General features: G+C 43.2%; 1 protein-coding gene across 1 annotated transcript in view; it reads right to left on the bottom strand.

Moving 5' to 3' along the window:
- The window catches only part of BMX (BMX non-receptor tyrosine kinase), a 42,936-nt gene that overhangs the window by 2,456 nt on the left and 24,248 nt on the right, over positions 1 to 16,232 (bottom strand). The window contains exons 12-17 of the mRNA XM_007466328.1: positions 14,679 to 14,753; positions 13,773 to 13,944; positions 8,974 to 9,190; positions 8,021 to 8,085; positions 5,185 to 5,303; positions 2,382 to 2,539 (exon numbers count right to left, since the gene is read on the bottom strand). Of these exons, the coding sequence (XP_007466390.1) occupies positions 2,382 to 2,539; positions 5,185 to 5,303; positions 8,021 to 8,085; positions 8,974 to 9,190; positions 13,773 to 13,944; positions 14,679 to 14,753 (806 nt within the window). The remainder of the gene's footprint in view (positions 1 to 2,381; positions 2,540 to 5,184; positions 5,304 to 8,020; positions 8,086 to 8,973; positions 9,191 to 13,772; positions 13,945 to 14,678; positions 14,754 to 16,232) is intronic.

Consider the following 16,232-nt stretch of genomic DNA (forward strand, 5'->3'; position numbering starts at 1 on the left):
CCCCCCCCCCCCCAATGGATTCTGCCCCAATTCTCACACTTTCACGGACCAACTGTAGGAAGAAGGCAGTTCCTTCCTGTTCAGGGCCCCCTGTCCATCTGGCGGTGCAGGCACATTCCCAGGAGTTGGAGTGGGGCGGGCCAGGGAGGGGCCCAGCTTCAACTCAAACACCCTTGTCGGCTCCTCTTCTCTGTCGGCCAGGTGACAGCAGTGAGTCTGCCTGGTCGTGGGCAGTGCCAGGTCTCTAACCCTCCTCTGACCCAGTCTGACCCTCTAGTGCCGCCTAAGTCTCTCAGCCCCTTTACATTTGGGGTAAAAAAGAGTGGGGGAGGGCTTCCCTGGTGGCGCAGTGGTTGAGAGTCCGCCTGCCGATGCAGGGGATGCGGGTTCGTGCCCCGGGCTGGGAAGATCCCACGTGCCGTGGAGCGGCTGGGCCCGTGAGCCATGGCCGTTGAGCCTGCTCGTCCGGAGCCTGTGCTCCACAATGGGAGAGGCCACAACAGTGAGAGGCCCACATACCGCAAAAAAAAAAAAAAAGAGTGGGGGAGGGCTTCCCTGGTGGCGCAGTGGTTGAGAGTCCGCCTGCCGATGCAGGGGATGCGGGTTCGTGCCCCGGGCTGGGAAGATCCCACGTGCCGTGGAGCGGCTGGGCCCGTGAGCCATGGCCGTTGAGCCTGCTCGTCCGGAGCCTGTGCTCCACAATGGGAGAGGCCACAACAGTGAGAGGCCCACATACCGCAAAAAAAAAAAAAAAGAGTGGGGGAGCCTTAGATAGTATTTCAAGTGACATTGGGTGGGAAGTCACCAAGTGCCCATATTCCAAGAAGAATTTAAGCTAAAAGATAAAATGTTACGTGATGCAGTCAGTAACTCTTCCAAAGTGGAATTCTAGGCTCCAACACAAGAGATGAGGAACTCTTTAAATCCTGTGCAGTCATTTATTCCTAGCACCCGCATAGTGCCTGGTGCACAGCCGCTCTATTAATATGTAACAACAACGACAACCACTTAGAGCACTTACTGTTCTAAGGACTTTATAATATTAACTCATTCAATCCACACAATAATCCTATCAGTTAAGTACTATTTTATAGTGAAGCACAGAGATGTTAGGAGGCTTATGCAAGGTCCCACAGCTAGCATTCAACCCAGAGCTAGCATTCTGGCTCCAGAGTCCACATGCTTAACCACGACACTGATCTGTCTTTTACGAGTGAATGAATGAATGCGTGAACGCATGACGGCAGCATTAGGCCCATTTGTCAATGAGGCCACGCCGTATAATGGCTATGGGCTGCGGGCTCTTAGATGAATGTTCTTAGAAGTCTCCTATTATCACATCACTCGCAAATGTCTTCAGGGGCTCCGTGTTGCCTATAGAAAGCCAAACTCACACTCCTCTCCTTGTCATTCAGCCTACAGAATCTGGACCAGACGTACTCTTCCAAACTCATTTCCAGCCCTTCCAACCACAGCTCCAGCCAAGCACGCAGTGCTCATTCCTGCCTCCCCACCTGTGCTTGTGCTGGTCGCTCTCACCTGGACACCCTTGAACTGTGTCTCCACCCACATAGTCGGGGAAGCTCTGTACAGCTTTCCAGACGTGGCTCAGATAACGATGCGTTCCGGAAGCTGGGCTCCCTGTGTCCTCTGAGCTCTTCCTGTGCTTACTTGTCTATGTTTCTAATTTGCACATATAATTATAAGCTACTTGCTGTTTTCAGTCCCACAAAAAAAGATACTCTTATTCTCTCCCTGCATGGAAGGCTTTTATTCAGCACTTGGGAGACAGGGGAAGGGAGAACAGACTGGTGTCCATTCTGTGCTCTCTACACGTGTTATTTGTTCTCTGTTACACGTTTTCTCCTTGAGGAGAGACCCTCTAGTGTTGTGGTTGAGAACAGGGCCTCTGACACTAGCCAGCCTGCCTCTTACTAGCTGTGTGAGCTTGGGCGAGTCACTTAACCTCCCTGGGTCTCTGTTTCCACTTCTGTTCGTTTAGCCATGATAAGAGTACCTACTCATAGTGTGTTTCCTGTTGAATAAATGAGTTAATATTCGTAAAGTCCTTAGCACACTGCTGATATAAGTTGTTTGTTAAGCTGTTGGCGCCTACAGTGCTGGTTTCAGATCACAAACATCTGAGGGCAGGGGCCCAGGGCCATTTCCACCTGCTCTGTAGCAGGTGCCCCACCCCACCCCACCCCACCCCACCCCACAAATGTAAGCTTTTACATGACTATTTGAAAGTTAAATTAATCTTTTCCTCCCCACCCCACCCCACCCCCGTCCCCGCCTCAAAAACGCTTCTTCCGGCGGTGACGCAGCCACCGGCCCGGATGCGCCCGGCGCCTGCTCGCTCCCGCCAGTGGATCACTCGCCTCGTGCCAGCAGCTGTGCATGACCTGGTAGACGGTGTCCCACGCCAGCTGGGGCCGGTAGAGCCGGTGGCCCTGAGAGACCTTCACGACCACCTGCGAGTTGTCGTACAAGTCATAGGGCTGCTTCCCCAGGCTGAACACTTCCCACATCAGGATCCCTGCACCATGGGGAGGGCGGCGGCGGACAGAGGAGAGAGAGCCAGCGTCAAAAGGTACAGTTTGTCGAACGAGCTTCACACGGCAGGTCAGGAAGGCTCTGGGTCAGAGCCGGGATCCCTGGGGGATGAGTCTAAGCATGGAGGACGGGGCGGTAGGGAGGGCGGGCCTGGACCATAGCTTCCGGAGCCCAGGCTCTCTTCTCCCTGTTCCCTGAGACCCGGACGCCCATTCTTGCCGGGAAACGGGGAACCGGCCAGGGCAGCTGCAGGGGGAGCTCCCTGGGGTCAAGGACCTTGGGCTGCTTCAGAGGGGCGGCTGAGGCCTGGTCCAACCCACAGTGACAACCCCCAGCTCCAGCCCTTAGGAGTAATGGATGGGAGTCCTCACCCTTTCTCTCTGCCTTGGCAACTGTTTCACTGCACCATCAAATTACCTTTTGGTGGAAATTTAAGATAAAATCATGGGCAACGCTCCCCCTTTTCTATTGCCACAGTGTTCTAGAATACTTTGTGGGTCAGGTGTCCTTTCAAGGATCTGATTAAAATCATTAGCTGTTCCTCGGGGAAGTGAATGCACAGCATTTTCGGGCTCCTTTTCTGGAAGTTCACAGGGTATTTTCTGGCAGTATCCAGTGTACGGTGGACTCCAGGTTAAGAAACCGAGTTCTGGTCATGGTGGTCAAGAGGGTTGCATTTGGGGCCAGGCAGACGTGCCTTTTGAGGCCCAGGTTTGCCACTTACAGGCTGGGCGACTTTCTTGGTCCTTCTCAGCTCTGCTTGCTTGCTGTGATATGCGGATATCTGCACATCACAGAGTTGTCATGAGGACTGAATAGGGTAAAACACGCGGAGCATTTAGAAGGGCACTGGAGACGTTTTCAATGCTCTCTAAATGGTGGCCATTGTGATGTTGTACTGGCCAAGCCAGAGAATTCCAGCGCTCAGCCAGCTTCAAAAGCTTGGAAAACTAGAAATACGTAAGAAGGGAGAAAATTGTTCTAGAACCATAACTGAAGTACTGACTTCAAAACTTTCACTTTTAGGGCTACAGATTTTTTTTGTAAAATATTTACAGTAAGGCAATGTTACGAGTTATGGTGGCTGTGTTTTTTTTAAACAAATATTCTAAAACAACCATCCAAAAACGTGTTGCCCCTTTCACAGTTGTCTCTTTGGAAGGCTAACCACTTATCTCAAGAACAATATCATTGCTTAAAATATCTGTGGGACTCCTCTTTGAGAATTGCTTTCAGAGGTCCTGGTTTATTTTGAGTATCTTCACTGGGGACAGATTATTTAAGAATGAATTTAGTTCTTGGAAACAGCCAGAAAATATTTGGAGCCAAATTATGGCACATAAGGTAAGCAGTCGACCTGGGTAATGCAATGTTTTGGTCAAAACCCAGCTGTGACTATTGAGTAAGGATACCGATTTTTAAAAATATCTCTCATAAGGCATATCATTTGACACAAAGAGATTGAAGCTAATTCTGACAAGTTCATCATCACAAAATGACATCAAGTATTCACCAAAATGCTCTCTGTGGTTTTTCCTTTTTCTGTACACATTGGATTGTTATTATTTTTTACAATGAACAATACCAATTTTACAAAAGGAATAATTATTTTTAACAGTTGTCACATAGAAAACTAAGCAGCTAACTACATTTTCCTTTCTTCAGGCTGTCATGTAGAAAGTCAAATTGTGCTTATGGACTCAGACAGGCATGAAATAGTTCTCAGTTGTATTTAATAGATTCCATAGCCTTATGATAATTTGGAATATTTATCCTGGGCTCATCTGACAGTGATTTTAAACAAGCCTGACATTCCTCCCAATGTAGAAAAATACCAGAAAATCTACAGAATCACAATTTAAGAATTGTCTCTGTTTTCTAATTACGTTTACTAAATTTCAATATAGAGCTTTCAATAAAATAGGGGTCAGCATACCCTTTCTATAAAGGGCCACAAAGTAAGTTTTCTAGGCTTTGAGGGTCATGCAGCCTCTGTGACAGCTACTGTTGCAAGCACAAAAGCAACCACAGACAATACATAAACCATATGTACAAAGGACATGGCTGTGCTCCGATCAAACTTTCCTTACAGAAACAGGCCACTGGAATTGGTCCTGCGCCATGGTCTGCTGACCCCTGACCTAAATGATGAATTTTAACAGGGACACTAGTTGAAGTTGGGATGGGCCAAAGAAAGTGCTGAGTCATGTTTGGTGTTTACACCAGGCATGCCCCCAAATTGGTCAATTCAGAAGGGAATGATTATCACCCCACTTCCCTGCAGAAAGTCGATGACTTCATTTTAAGCCCTTCAGCGTTTTGTACCTCATGCACATGTGACTCCTTTTTGAAAACTGAAGTCTTCAGTGGGAAAGCTTTTATCCCTTTTGATTCTATGAGAAGGTGCTAGCAGGATGCCAATTATACAATACGTGGCAGACATCCTAACACCAGCGCAAGAAAGGGTCACCATCACCTTCTTCAATCCCTTGCTTGTCTCTGGTCGTACATGTAATTTTGTAAGTGCTCAGAGCTTTTGCTGAAAATGGATGTTGCTGCTCTTGTGGTTTCCTGTTGTGGAAGCCAGCTTATGCAATGGGGCTGGGTCCCACGTGGCCACATTCTTACCGAACGCCCATACGTCTGACTTGCTGCTGTATTTGAAGTAGTGAAACACCTCTGGGGCTGACCACTTGATGGGAAACTTTGTTCCTACCGAACTGACATACTGGTCATCAAGAACATACCTGCAGAGGAAAACATCAACACAGCCCTTCAGCCGAGTATGCAGGACATACAGCCGTCCGGTCTCAGCGGAGGGCCTTGGTTTTCCGGACCTTTTGCTTCCTTTCAGTGTGTGAGCTTAGCTAGAGGCTGCTTATGACTTGTAAGCATTTAAAAAAAAAATGATCTCTAACTTTGAAAATAGCAAACTCTGAATGCAAAATATTTGGTGAATAGAAAGAAACACAAACAAGTAAAAGTAAAATCACTCCGAATCCCACCCCAAAGATAACCTGTCATGCTACCACTCAAGATACATTTTTGCTTGTACTTTCCAATCCTTTTTTCTATATATACTTTGAACAAAATTGGGTTTCTGTTGTACTGAGGTTTGCTTCTATTTTTCCTTTAAGGGCATATCAAGAGCATTTCCCCATGGTTACATTCGCTTCTACAGCATCATGTTTAATGGCTGATTAGTCTTCCTTCTTACGGATTAACGTAATTTGTTTAACCGTGTAAGTTACTTCTAATCTTTTGCTATTGTAAACAATGATGGACAGCAATAATATCCTATGAAGTTATCAAGAGCATAAAAATGTATGCTCAAGATATGCAGTACACTTTTGTTTATAATAATGATAAAAATGCAATAACCTCAATGTCCCCAGGCTGAGGAGTGATTAAATATAATATGGCACATTAATAGAATAGTATGCAGCCATGAAAAAAGAGATCACTCTACACTGACCAAAATAAAAAGATGCCTATGGTTTATGGTTAGTGCAAAAGCATGTATAGGTAATGTGATTCCATTTTTGTGGGGACAAACAGTAAATGTCCATATTTGTGTATATGATTGGGTACACTTAGGAGTCAGGTTTGAAAGGACATCCACCGCATGTGTCAGCCATAGTTACTCCTAGTGCTGAAAATAAAGGGAATGGGTGGGGGGGTAGATTCTACTTTTTGCTTTATACACTATTGCTATATTTCTTACAATAAGCATATATTATTTGTACAATTAATCAAGGAGAAGCCCACAATAAAACACATAAATAATGACTACTTACTCAAGAAAATAGAAAAATGAAAATGATGGAGACTGAAACTTTGGATATAATCTATAGGAAAACTTCACACACAAAAATGTGTTAGAGATGTTTATTGTACTTTAAAATAGCTGAAAAAGCTGGTGTGGCAAATCATTCTGGGAAATATTAATAATAGTAATAATAAATAATGCTTCCATAAGATTACATATAGCACCTTCCATACTTCCCTCCCAAGCCCCCTCAGCTCCTCAGACACCACCAGACACTCAGAAACAACCCTGACACCCCTGACTGGGCTCTGCTCATGACCTAAACCTTCCTTCAAATCATCAGGACCAGGTTCAATCACAGGCATCTGACTAATGTGACCCTAGAGCTTCATGACCAACAGGGCCTGGTGCATGGCCTCCAGGATCCCTTATTTAGAGCAAGACGTGCAGCCCCCTTTTCCTAAGTTACAAAGAACTTGACAGTATATTCCCTGGACGCTGGCGTAACAGCCCATATTTCTGCTTTGAGAACAAAGTGGGATCTGCTCCCTCGGCCTGGGAGCCTCTCCCCGTCCTGAGCAGCTGTGAGCAGCTTTTTCTCTTGCGCTCAGGCGAGCTATACATTCGGAGTGTGGACGTAGGAGAGCAAGTGCATGGTCAGAGGAGGGTGGCAGGGAGCACACAGCTAAAGGGACACCCTGCCAACACTGAGGGGTCCCAGAAGAGGAGCAGCTTCTCGTAATGAAATTTGGAGAAGACTTTAAAAACATAGATCTTCCTATGGTGTTTTAGGGCCATGCTGGCTAAACATAGAGCTGGCTTTCGTCACCTCTTCAGATCGCTTTGAAACTGCGTTATCTCTCCTCAGAATGACATGAGTTTATGTTGAGTGGGCACAACTTTATAGCTGTATTTTGTCTTAATGGCAGGGACATCTACTTGCCCTGTAGACTAAACCATGGGCAGTTTGAGGGCAGGGAGTATCCCATACATTTCAGTATCTCTCATAAGGCCTAGGCATTGCGTAGGCACTCAGTAAATGTTTGTTGAATGGAAAGGCTACTATGTATGTCTTCATTTCCTATGTAAAACCATGAAAATTGACTCTGAGGCTTACATAGTATAAGGATTCAGAATTCAGGAAATGGAAGACCCTTCTTAAACTGCTATCATACTCAAACTAATTTCTCAAGTCCTGAAGTGTTGCTAGAATGCTCACCAAGAGAATCTGAGTCTACTGCCTTACCTGATGATGCAGGAAATTTAATAAAATGGCAAGAAAAATTGTCCTAGTGTTAATGCCCTGTCCATTTGAACATATAGTGTTAAGGGGAAACAACCAGAAGGGGTAAAGGAGCCATAATACACACACACACTCACTCAATCAAGGCTTTTAAAACTTTTCTGGGTTGTTTTTCTGGCTGTAACATGTTATATTTGAATATTTAAGATTTTCATGGAATTTATTCTTAAGTTTAGAAAATATTTACCAAGGTGTTGAAAGAACTAAAAAGGGCTTGGGGCAATTTCTGAAGAACAATCCCATCTTACAGGTGGAGAAATGAGGTGGGCAGAGGTAGAGTGGGGGAGGGGATCCCGGTTTCTAAGCCCCTGATTGAGAGCAGGTTCTATATCCGCATTTTGATGTGAATGGAAACCCCTGTTGCATTGGCTGCCCTGTGGGAATTGGCTTACCGCGTCATGCCAAAGTCAGAAACCTTCACAGAGAGGTCACTGTCCACCAAGCAGTTCCGAGCAGCCTTTAGAGGGGAAAAGCAAAATTACCAAGTAGTAAAGATGACCAAGAATCCCCTGGCATCAAAATCAGACATTTGCCTTTTCTTTGGCAGAATTCTCAGCAAAATCGAAGATTGCCTATCACGACCCCAAATGCTCTATTTCAAAGGAAATATCTAGAGTGTAGGAGTTGGCTTTTTTCCTTCGCAATTTTCCATTTTTCAGAATGAAAACGTGCTCCCATAAGTATTTTGCCTCAAGCATCCATCCTTGTCAAACAGCACGAAAGGTATTAGACATGAAACACAGAACATGAGCTCATCAATGAGAAGGCAAAAATCATGTCTAGGGGTTCCCTCTCCCCACTGCTAGGGCACCGTGCATTAACAGGCGCTTTGAAGGCATAACTGCTGCGCTGGGAACCCCAAATACACTGGCCTAGTGTGCATGGCAAGTTTGCTGTTCAGCACAAGAAAATCTTAAGGGTCAATCAATACCAGTGCAAACCAAGCAGAACACTCTCCGTGCCCACCCTGACCCAAAGACACACGCCAATTTCATTTCTTGTATTTTTGGTTATGGTACTGAGCAACTCCTTTAGCACTAAACCCTTCCTGGAGTAAAGGTAACCTTGGGTTAAATGGTTCTGGGAAACAGTAAAGTGACCAAAGTCTTTCCGTTCCATCTGTTTTCCTTTATACCACAACCTGACTACATAGATCTTGATGGCTACCTCTACTCTTTCTGTACTTCAAGTATTTTATTGTGAAATTGTGATTTTGATTACAAACATGTCATGCGCTTAAGCATGTCACAAGTGAGCGAAGTTTAAGTGGAGACGCCCTCCTTGCCGCCCCTCCCAATGGCCCCATCGCTGGAGGAGGGAGCTGGGGACAGTTTGCTTTCCTTACCAAGTCCCGGTGTATGAACTGCTGGCTCTCCAAGAAGGCCATGCCTTCACAAACGTCATAGCACATTTCTAAGAGCTGGGAGGGCTCAAGTCTTTTCCCATGACTCTTCAGGTAACTCAGCAAGCAGCCATTGGTTATATATTCAGTCACTATGTATATAGGGTATCTCTTTGAACACACTCCGTAGAATTTCACCAGCTTGGGGTGGTTGAGTTTCCTGGAAACAACAGATGTTCAAAGTTCAATACTGAATTTCCATACTGCATTTTCCAGATGTCCTGAAAAAGAATCACTGTCATATTTTTGTGTGTTTTAATTTCCCCCCTTCTACTGGAACGGAGGAAGAGTCTGATTCTGGGAGCATTAGCCTTTGGAAGCAGAAAAATGCTGCCTCCTCTTGGATATTGACAACCTCAGCAGCCGTTAAGCTGTTCTGGGTGCTTGTTCAACTTTCCTACAGAGAATCAGGGAAGCAGTGGTCTGTTGCCTCAGAAATCCTGCTTCGTCTCATGGCATCTTGAGAACCTCCATGGCTGATTTGGAGGAAGCTATACCCTAGGAGAAGTCACTTCCATTTTAAAGCATCCAACTTTCATGTCTAAACATTTCATTAAAAAAAAATAGAATATGAAGGGTGTAGGTAAAATGAAAATAGTTTCCATGTTAGAGAAGTGAGATTAGTTCTGATTTTCCTTTTTAAAAAAAATTCATTTTGCATTATTGTGACGTTATTTTTTTGATGATAAACTTAGAAAAGAATAACCACGTGACATAGCACTTCTAGTAGGTCATGACAGCTATTATGATGTTCATCACCTAGTCCTTATGTAATTGATCTATTCTTATCAATTTACAGGATGCTTCTTTTTTTTCTTTTCCATTATGGTTTATTACAGGATATTGAATATAGTTTCCTGTGCTATACAATAGGACCTTGTTGTTTATCCATTCTCTATATAATAATTTGCATCTGCCAACCCCAAACTCCCACTCCATCCCTCTCCCACCCCACTTCCCCTTGGCAACCACAAGTCTGTTCTCTATGTCTGTGAGTCTGTTTCTGTTTTGTAGATAAGTTCGTTTGTGTCATATTTTAGATTCCACGTCTAAGTGATATCATATGGTATTTGTCTTTCTCTGTCTGACTTACTTCACTTAGTATGATAATCTCTAGGGCCATCCATGTTGCTGCAAATGGCATTATTTCATTCTTTTTTATGGCTGAGTAATATTCCATTGTATATATGTTCCACATCTTCTTTATCCATTCATCAGTTGATGGACACTTAGGTTGCTTCCATATCTTGGCTATTGTAAATAGTGCTGCTATAGATGAACTTATTTGCAAAGCAGAGAGTCACAGATGTAGAAAACAAACTTATGGTTTCCAAGGGGGGAAGGGGGGGGTGGGATGAATTGGGAGATTGGGACGGACATATATACACTACTGTATATAAAATAGGTAACTAATGAGAATCTACTGTATAGCACAGGGAACTCTACTCAGTGCTGTGTGGTGACCTAAATTGGAAGGAAATCTAAAAAGGAGGGAATATATGTATATGTATAACTGATTGACTTTGCTGTACAGCAGAAACTAAGACAACATTGTAAAGCAGCTGTACCCCAGTAAAAAAATAGTGCTGCTATGAACATAGAGGTGCAGGTATCTTTTCCAATTATGTTTTTCTCAGGGTATATGCCCAGGAGTGGGATTGCTGGGTCATATGGTGGCTCTATTTTTAGCTTTTTGAGGAACCTGCATACTGTTTTCCATAGTGGCTGCACCAATTTCCATTCCCACCAACAGTGTAGGAGGGTTCCCTTTTCTCCACACCCTCTCCAGCATTTGTTATTTGTAGATATTTTTGGTAATGGCCATTCTGACTCGTGTGGGGTGGTACCTCATAGTTTTGATTTGCATTTCTCTAAAAATTAATGATGACGAGCATTACAGGATGATTCTTTAATGTTCAGATGTGTAAAGTAGATTAAATTTAACATGTCAGCTTGACAATTTTTTTAACAGATGAGGATTCGTTAAATATTTAGTCATTTTCTTCCTCCTTTGTTTAACTATAGGGACATGCGTTTTCATGTTACTCAAGGCTGGGTTATGCATATTTGAGCAGTGTTAGGGACCTGCATTGCTCCCTTCAAAGGGAAGGCTTGTGGTGGGACCAAGGTCTATCACCCAATAAAAGGTGTTCCTTGAGCAAATTCAGTCACTGCCCGGGGGGCACATGGTAGGAATACCATGTCAATTGACACCTCCCACATTTTAGGCCTCCGTTTGACCGTTACATTTGAGATTTAACAGTTTCCCCTGATGATACAGTTTGGACTCGTTCTCTGTGACTAGGTGATTTATTAATGACTTTTTAGGATTCTGTAGGATTACCAGCTCTCTAATAGCAAAAACTATCTTTTAAAGTTACACCATGACACAGGGGTTACACCATGACCCTAAGGGAGTTTCTGTCGGATTTTTCTGTTCTGACATCAAGGACCCCTTCCCCAGTTTTATGACAGTACAATTGCCAGAGATAGGATGAACTACATAATTTGCAGGGATCAGTGCAAAGTGAAAATGCAGGGATCCTTGTGTAAGAATTATTAAGAATTTCAATTGTCACAGGACAGCATTAAACCAAGCGCGGAGCCCTTCTAAGTGCAGGAGCCCTCGACACTGTGCAGGTTGTGTGCCCATGAAGCCAGCTCCAGCCAAAGGCTTGTTTGCATAGTACCTCTGCTTCCAAACAATTCGGCACTTGCAGTGAAAGTGGTTATTCTGACTCTCCGGGTACCTTTGGTCTTCATAAAAGAATGACTAAGGAAATGGACACTGGAAGGTCTGCTGGGTTTTCATCTCTGCTCTGCCACTTTTACTAGCTTGGTGACCTTGGGCTAGTTATTTAACATTTCTGTGCTTTAGTTTCCTACCAAACACAACAGTGTTTTCCTACCAAAGACAACAATGGTACATCCCTCATAGCCTTCTTATGAGGATTGAATGTGTTAATGTTTATAAAGCACTCAGAGAGATGCCTGTAAACACTGTATATAAGTGTTTAAGTAAATTTTTAAAAAATGTTATTCCTCTGTAGCAGGCTAGGCTTTATGGTTTCAAGTGTCTTTGACCGAAGGCCTGCTATAGCATTGTTTTTCATACCATGCTGATTGGTTCCTTAGAGTAGGATGGCCAGCTCACTGTCCCAGTTTGCCTGGGACTGAGGGGTTTCCCAGGATGTGGGACTTTCAGTGCTGAAACCAGGAAAGTCCCAGGCAAAAATGGATGGTTGGTCACCCTTCAAAGTCTGATTCACCGTGTTGACAAGAGGTATAATCATTAAAAGAGTTCTTTGTACTTACATACATGAGAGAGAGAGGGGAGGGGGAGGGGGAGAGAGAACACATATGAATTGCCAAGAGTTGAGAGCTGTGCTTGGAGCTGAGGTCCATTAGGAAGGGTGTCTTCATTTATCAGATGAGGAAAGAAGTAGGGTGAGAACAGGATTTGTACCACACTGTGTTGGCATATTGTCTGTAGCGCGTTAGTTTCCAGTAGTGCCTTAGTCCTGGCCACTAGAAGCTCGTGCCCTTGGGCATGTGCTTTACAGGGCCCCACTCTTTTCCTCATTTCACCGCATACCTCCCGACAGGACAAAGAGGCCAGAGGGCTAAGGAGACATGTCCACTCAGAACCAGTGTATCTCTTTATCACTCTTGGGGTACCAGGACTCTGGAGTCGCCTGCCCACAAAGTACTGAGGCCTCTTCCAGGACCTTTGCAGACTCTTCCTGGTCTGTCTCCCCAAGAGTGAACCATGCTATTGGTGTGCCTACTCCTAGCCGAGATAGTTGCTTGTGGGAGACACAGAGGGAGCTCGGATGTACTGAATGCTATGTCTGTACATAGGCACCGAGCACAGGATGGGGCTGGGGGTGGGAAGAGAAAGGGGAGAGGTGGAGTTTTGCGGGGTGGGGGGGAGCATGGTCCAGAGGCTGACTTCTTTAAAGAGCCTTGAGAATTCTAAATTTGAATACGACCTTTCAGGTTGTTGTGAAGGTATACTTGTCAGAGGAGACGCCTAGAACCAATTTTGTGTAATGGTGTGTTAAATTGATTTATAACTTCTAAATATTTGTATCTATGATCTGTGGATTCTTTTTTTCCTGTTGAAAAATGGTGCATTTTTAAATTAAAGTGTAGTTGATTTACAATGTTGTGTTAGTTTCAGGTGCCCAGCAAAGTGATTCAGATACACACACACACACACACACACACACACACACACACAAACACACACACACTCTTTTTCACAGTCTTTTCCATTATAGGTTATTACAAGATATTGAATACAGTTCCCTGTGCTGTACAGTAGGTCCTTGTTGCTTATCTATTGTATATATAGTGGTGTGTAGATGTTAATCCCAAACTCCTAATCTATCCCTCTCCCGATCTCTCCCCTTTGGTAACCATAAGTTGGTTTTCTATGTCTGAGTCTATTTCTGTTTTGTAAATAAGTTCATTTGTGTCATATTTTAGATTCCACATATAAGTGATGTCATATGCTGTTTGTCTTTGTCTGTGTTCACTTAGTATGACCATCTCTAGGTCCATCCATGTTGCTGCAAATCGTATTATTTCATTCTTTTTTATGACTGAGTAATATTCCGTTATATATTCTATGCTATGTGGACTCTTGATTCAGGCCTTGCAAATATTAGGGAGAGATCCGTTGGCATAAATGTCCCCTCATGGTGAGGGTAAACCACCATTCCTCAGAAGAAACTTACATCATGGTCTGGGCCTCCTGGAAGAATTCATCTTCTGACATGGAGCCCTCCTTGATCATCTTAACAGCAACATCATACTGCCCCTTCCACTTGCCCAGATGGACCACTCCAAACTGGCCACTTCCCAGCTCCTTCAACAGGGTAATCTCTTCTCTTTTCAGTTCCCAGATTCCTAATAAGGCAAGACAGACCCTCTTTAGGATGAGAGTAGAAGGCTTTGGGGCTAACAGCTTCCCAAGTGATTCCCTCTCCAATGAGAGTTTAACACTGACAGTATGAAGAACAGCAAGACCTTTGAATTTTAAGTTGATCACTTAAAAAGAAAATCCTTAGTGATATGGTCTTACGATCTATTAGACCACATGATAATGTCACCAGAACAGTATTGTTCCTGAAGCACCTACAATTATTGACAAGAAAAGTTAGAGTGAAAAAACCTTTGCCAACCAGAGGCATCTTGGAAAGACTTGGTGTCAAAATGTGCTCAGTGCCCTTAGCTTAGTAAAATATCATTACATTTTCTTATAAAATAAATAAAACTGTGATCCAGGTTGCAAACTGGCTCCCCTGAGCGGGCAGAGAATCCCAGAAGAAGAAAGGACAGGCAGTGGGGTTCTAGAGGCTGATGACTGGGTCAGCCTTTTTGGTAATGCTGGGGAGATTACAGAGTTAGGTTGGGAGGACAGAAAAGCTTTCAGTTTGTTTGCGAAAACAAATGAATATATTAGAGCTGAAGCCCTCCCTGGCGCAAGCTGAATAGGGATCTCCTCCCTGTCTTCCATCTTTTTCTTTTTCAGTAAATTAACTATATGTATGTGTATATATATATATATATATATATATATATATATTTAAAATGAAAAATGGTAGGAAATGGAGTTTAAGAACCCAAGGGCATGTCCATACCACTTCCCAAGGACACGGAGATGGGAACCTTGTTGGCCTTCGTTGACACAGGGTGGCGGAGTCGTGTGATCATGCCTGCAATGGAATCAGCTTCATATCATCACATGATGACATTATATCATATCAGATTACCTTACATTGGTTCACACCTCTGCTTATGCTCTCTCTAGAGCAGCTGAAAAAGCACAGAGTTCATGATGTTGTCATGCAGAGAGAGAATCCATTCTAACCATATTCATCCTGTAGTTATATTAATTTGCTTGACTTGACTAACTAGTTCTAGGTAAAGCAAAAATTCAAAGAGTAAAGCTATCAATACTTTATGTGATTTTAAAAAAATCTCATCAAAGTTAGTTGCTTGATGGAATCTTTTATTTTAAAAAATTTCTCATTTTTATTTTGCTAGCTTTTCTTGTTTTAATTATTTTATTGCATTTGTAGCTCGCCATCAACTATTTTTTTAAATTGAAGTGTCGTTGATTTACAATATTATATTAGTCTCAGGTGTCCAGCACAGTGATTCAATATTTTTATAGATTAAACTCCACTTAAAGTTATCCCAAAATAATGGCTCTTTTCCCCTGTGCTGTACAATATATCCTTGTTGCTTATTTATTTTAGACATAGTAGTTTGTATCTCTTAATCCCCTATCTCTATCTTGTCCCTCCCCCCTTCCCTCTCCCCACTGGTAGCCACTAATGTGTTCTCTTTATCTGCGAGTATGTTTCTGTTTAGTTATATTCATTCCTTTTATTTTTTAGATTCCACATATAAGTGATAACATAGAGTATTTGTCTTTCTTTGTCTGACTTATTTCACTAAACATAAACCCTCTAGGTCTACCCACTTGTTGCAAATGGCAGAATTTCATTATTTTTTATTGCTGAGTAATATGCCATTGTATATACTTATACCACATCTTCTTTATCCATTCATCTGTTGATGGACACTTAGGTTGTTTCCATATCTTGGCTATTGTATATAATGCTGCTGTGAACATGGGGTGCATATATCTTTTCAGATTAGTGTTCTCATTTTCTTCAGATATATACCCAGGAGTGGGATTGCTGGGTCATACGGCAGTGCTATGTTGAGTTTTTTGAGGAACCTCCATGCTGTTTTCCATAGCGGCTGCACCAATTTACATTCCCGCCAATAGCGTACTAGGGTTCCCTTTTTTGCACATCCTTATTAACGTTTGTTATTTGTGGACTTTTTGATGGTAGCTATTCTGACAGCTGTGAGGTGATAGCTCACTGTGGTTTGGATTTGCGTTTCTCTGATGAGTACCGATCTTGAGCATCTTTTCATGTGTCTTTTGGCCATCTGTATATCTTCTTTGGAAAAATGGCTATTCAGGTATTTTGCTATCTTTTTATAGTCCCATATTTAAGTATTATACACACAGCACATACATTTGGTTAAAAAAAAACAAATCCAAACAGTACACAAGGGTACAAGATAAGTAAACCACTTGAATTTTTTTTTTTTTTTTTAAATGAGCTTGGGCTTCCCTGGTGGCGCAGTGGTTGAGAGTCCGCCTGCCGATGCAG

The sequence above is a fragment of the Lipotes vexillifer genome, unplaced genomic scaffold, assembly GCF_000442215.2.
Source record: "Lipotes vexillifer unplaced genomic scaffold, Lipotes_vexillifer_v1.1 scaffold169, whole genome shotgun sequence".
In the NCBI taxonomy this organism is placed as follows: Eukaryota; Metazoa; Chordata; class Mammalia; order Artiodactyla; family Lipotidae; genus Lipotes; species Lipotes vexillifer.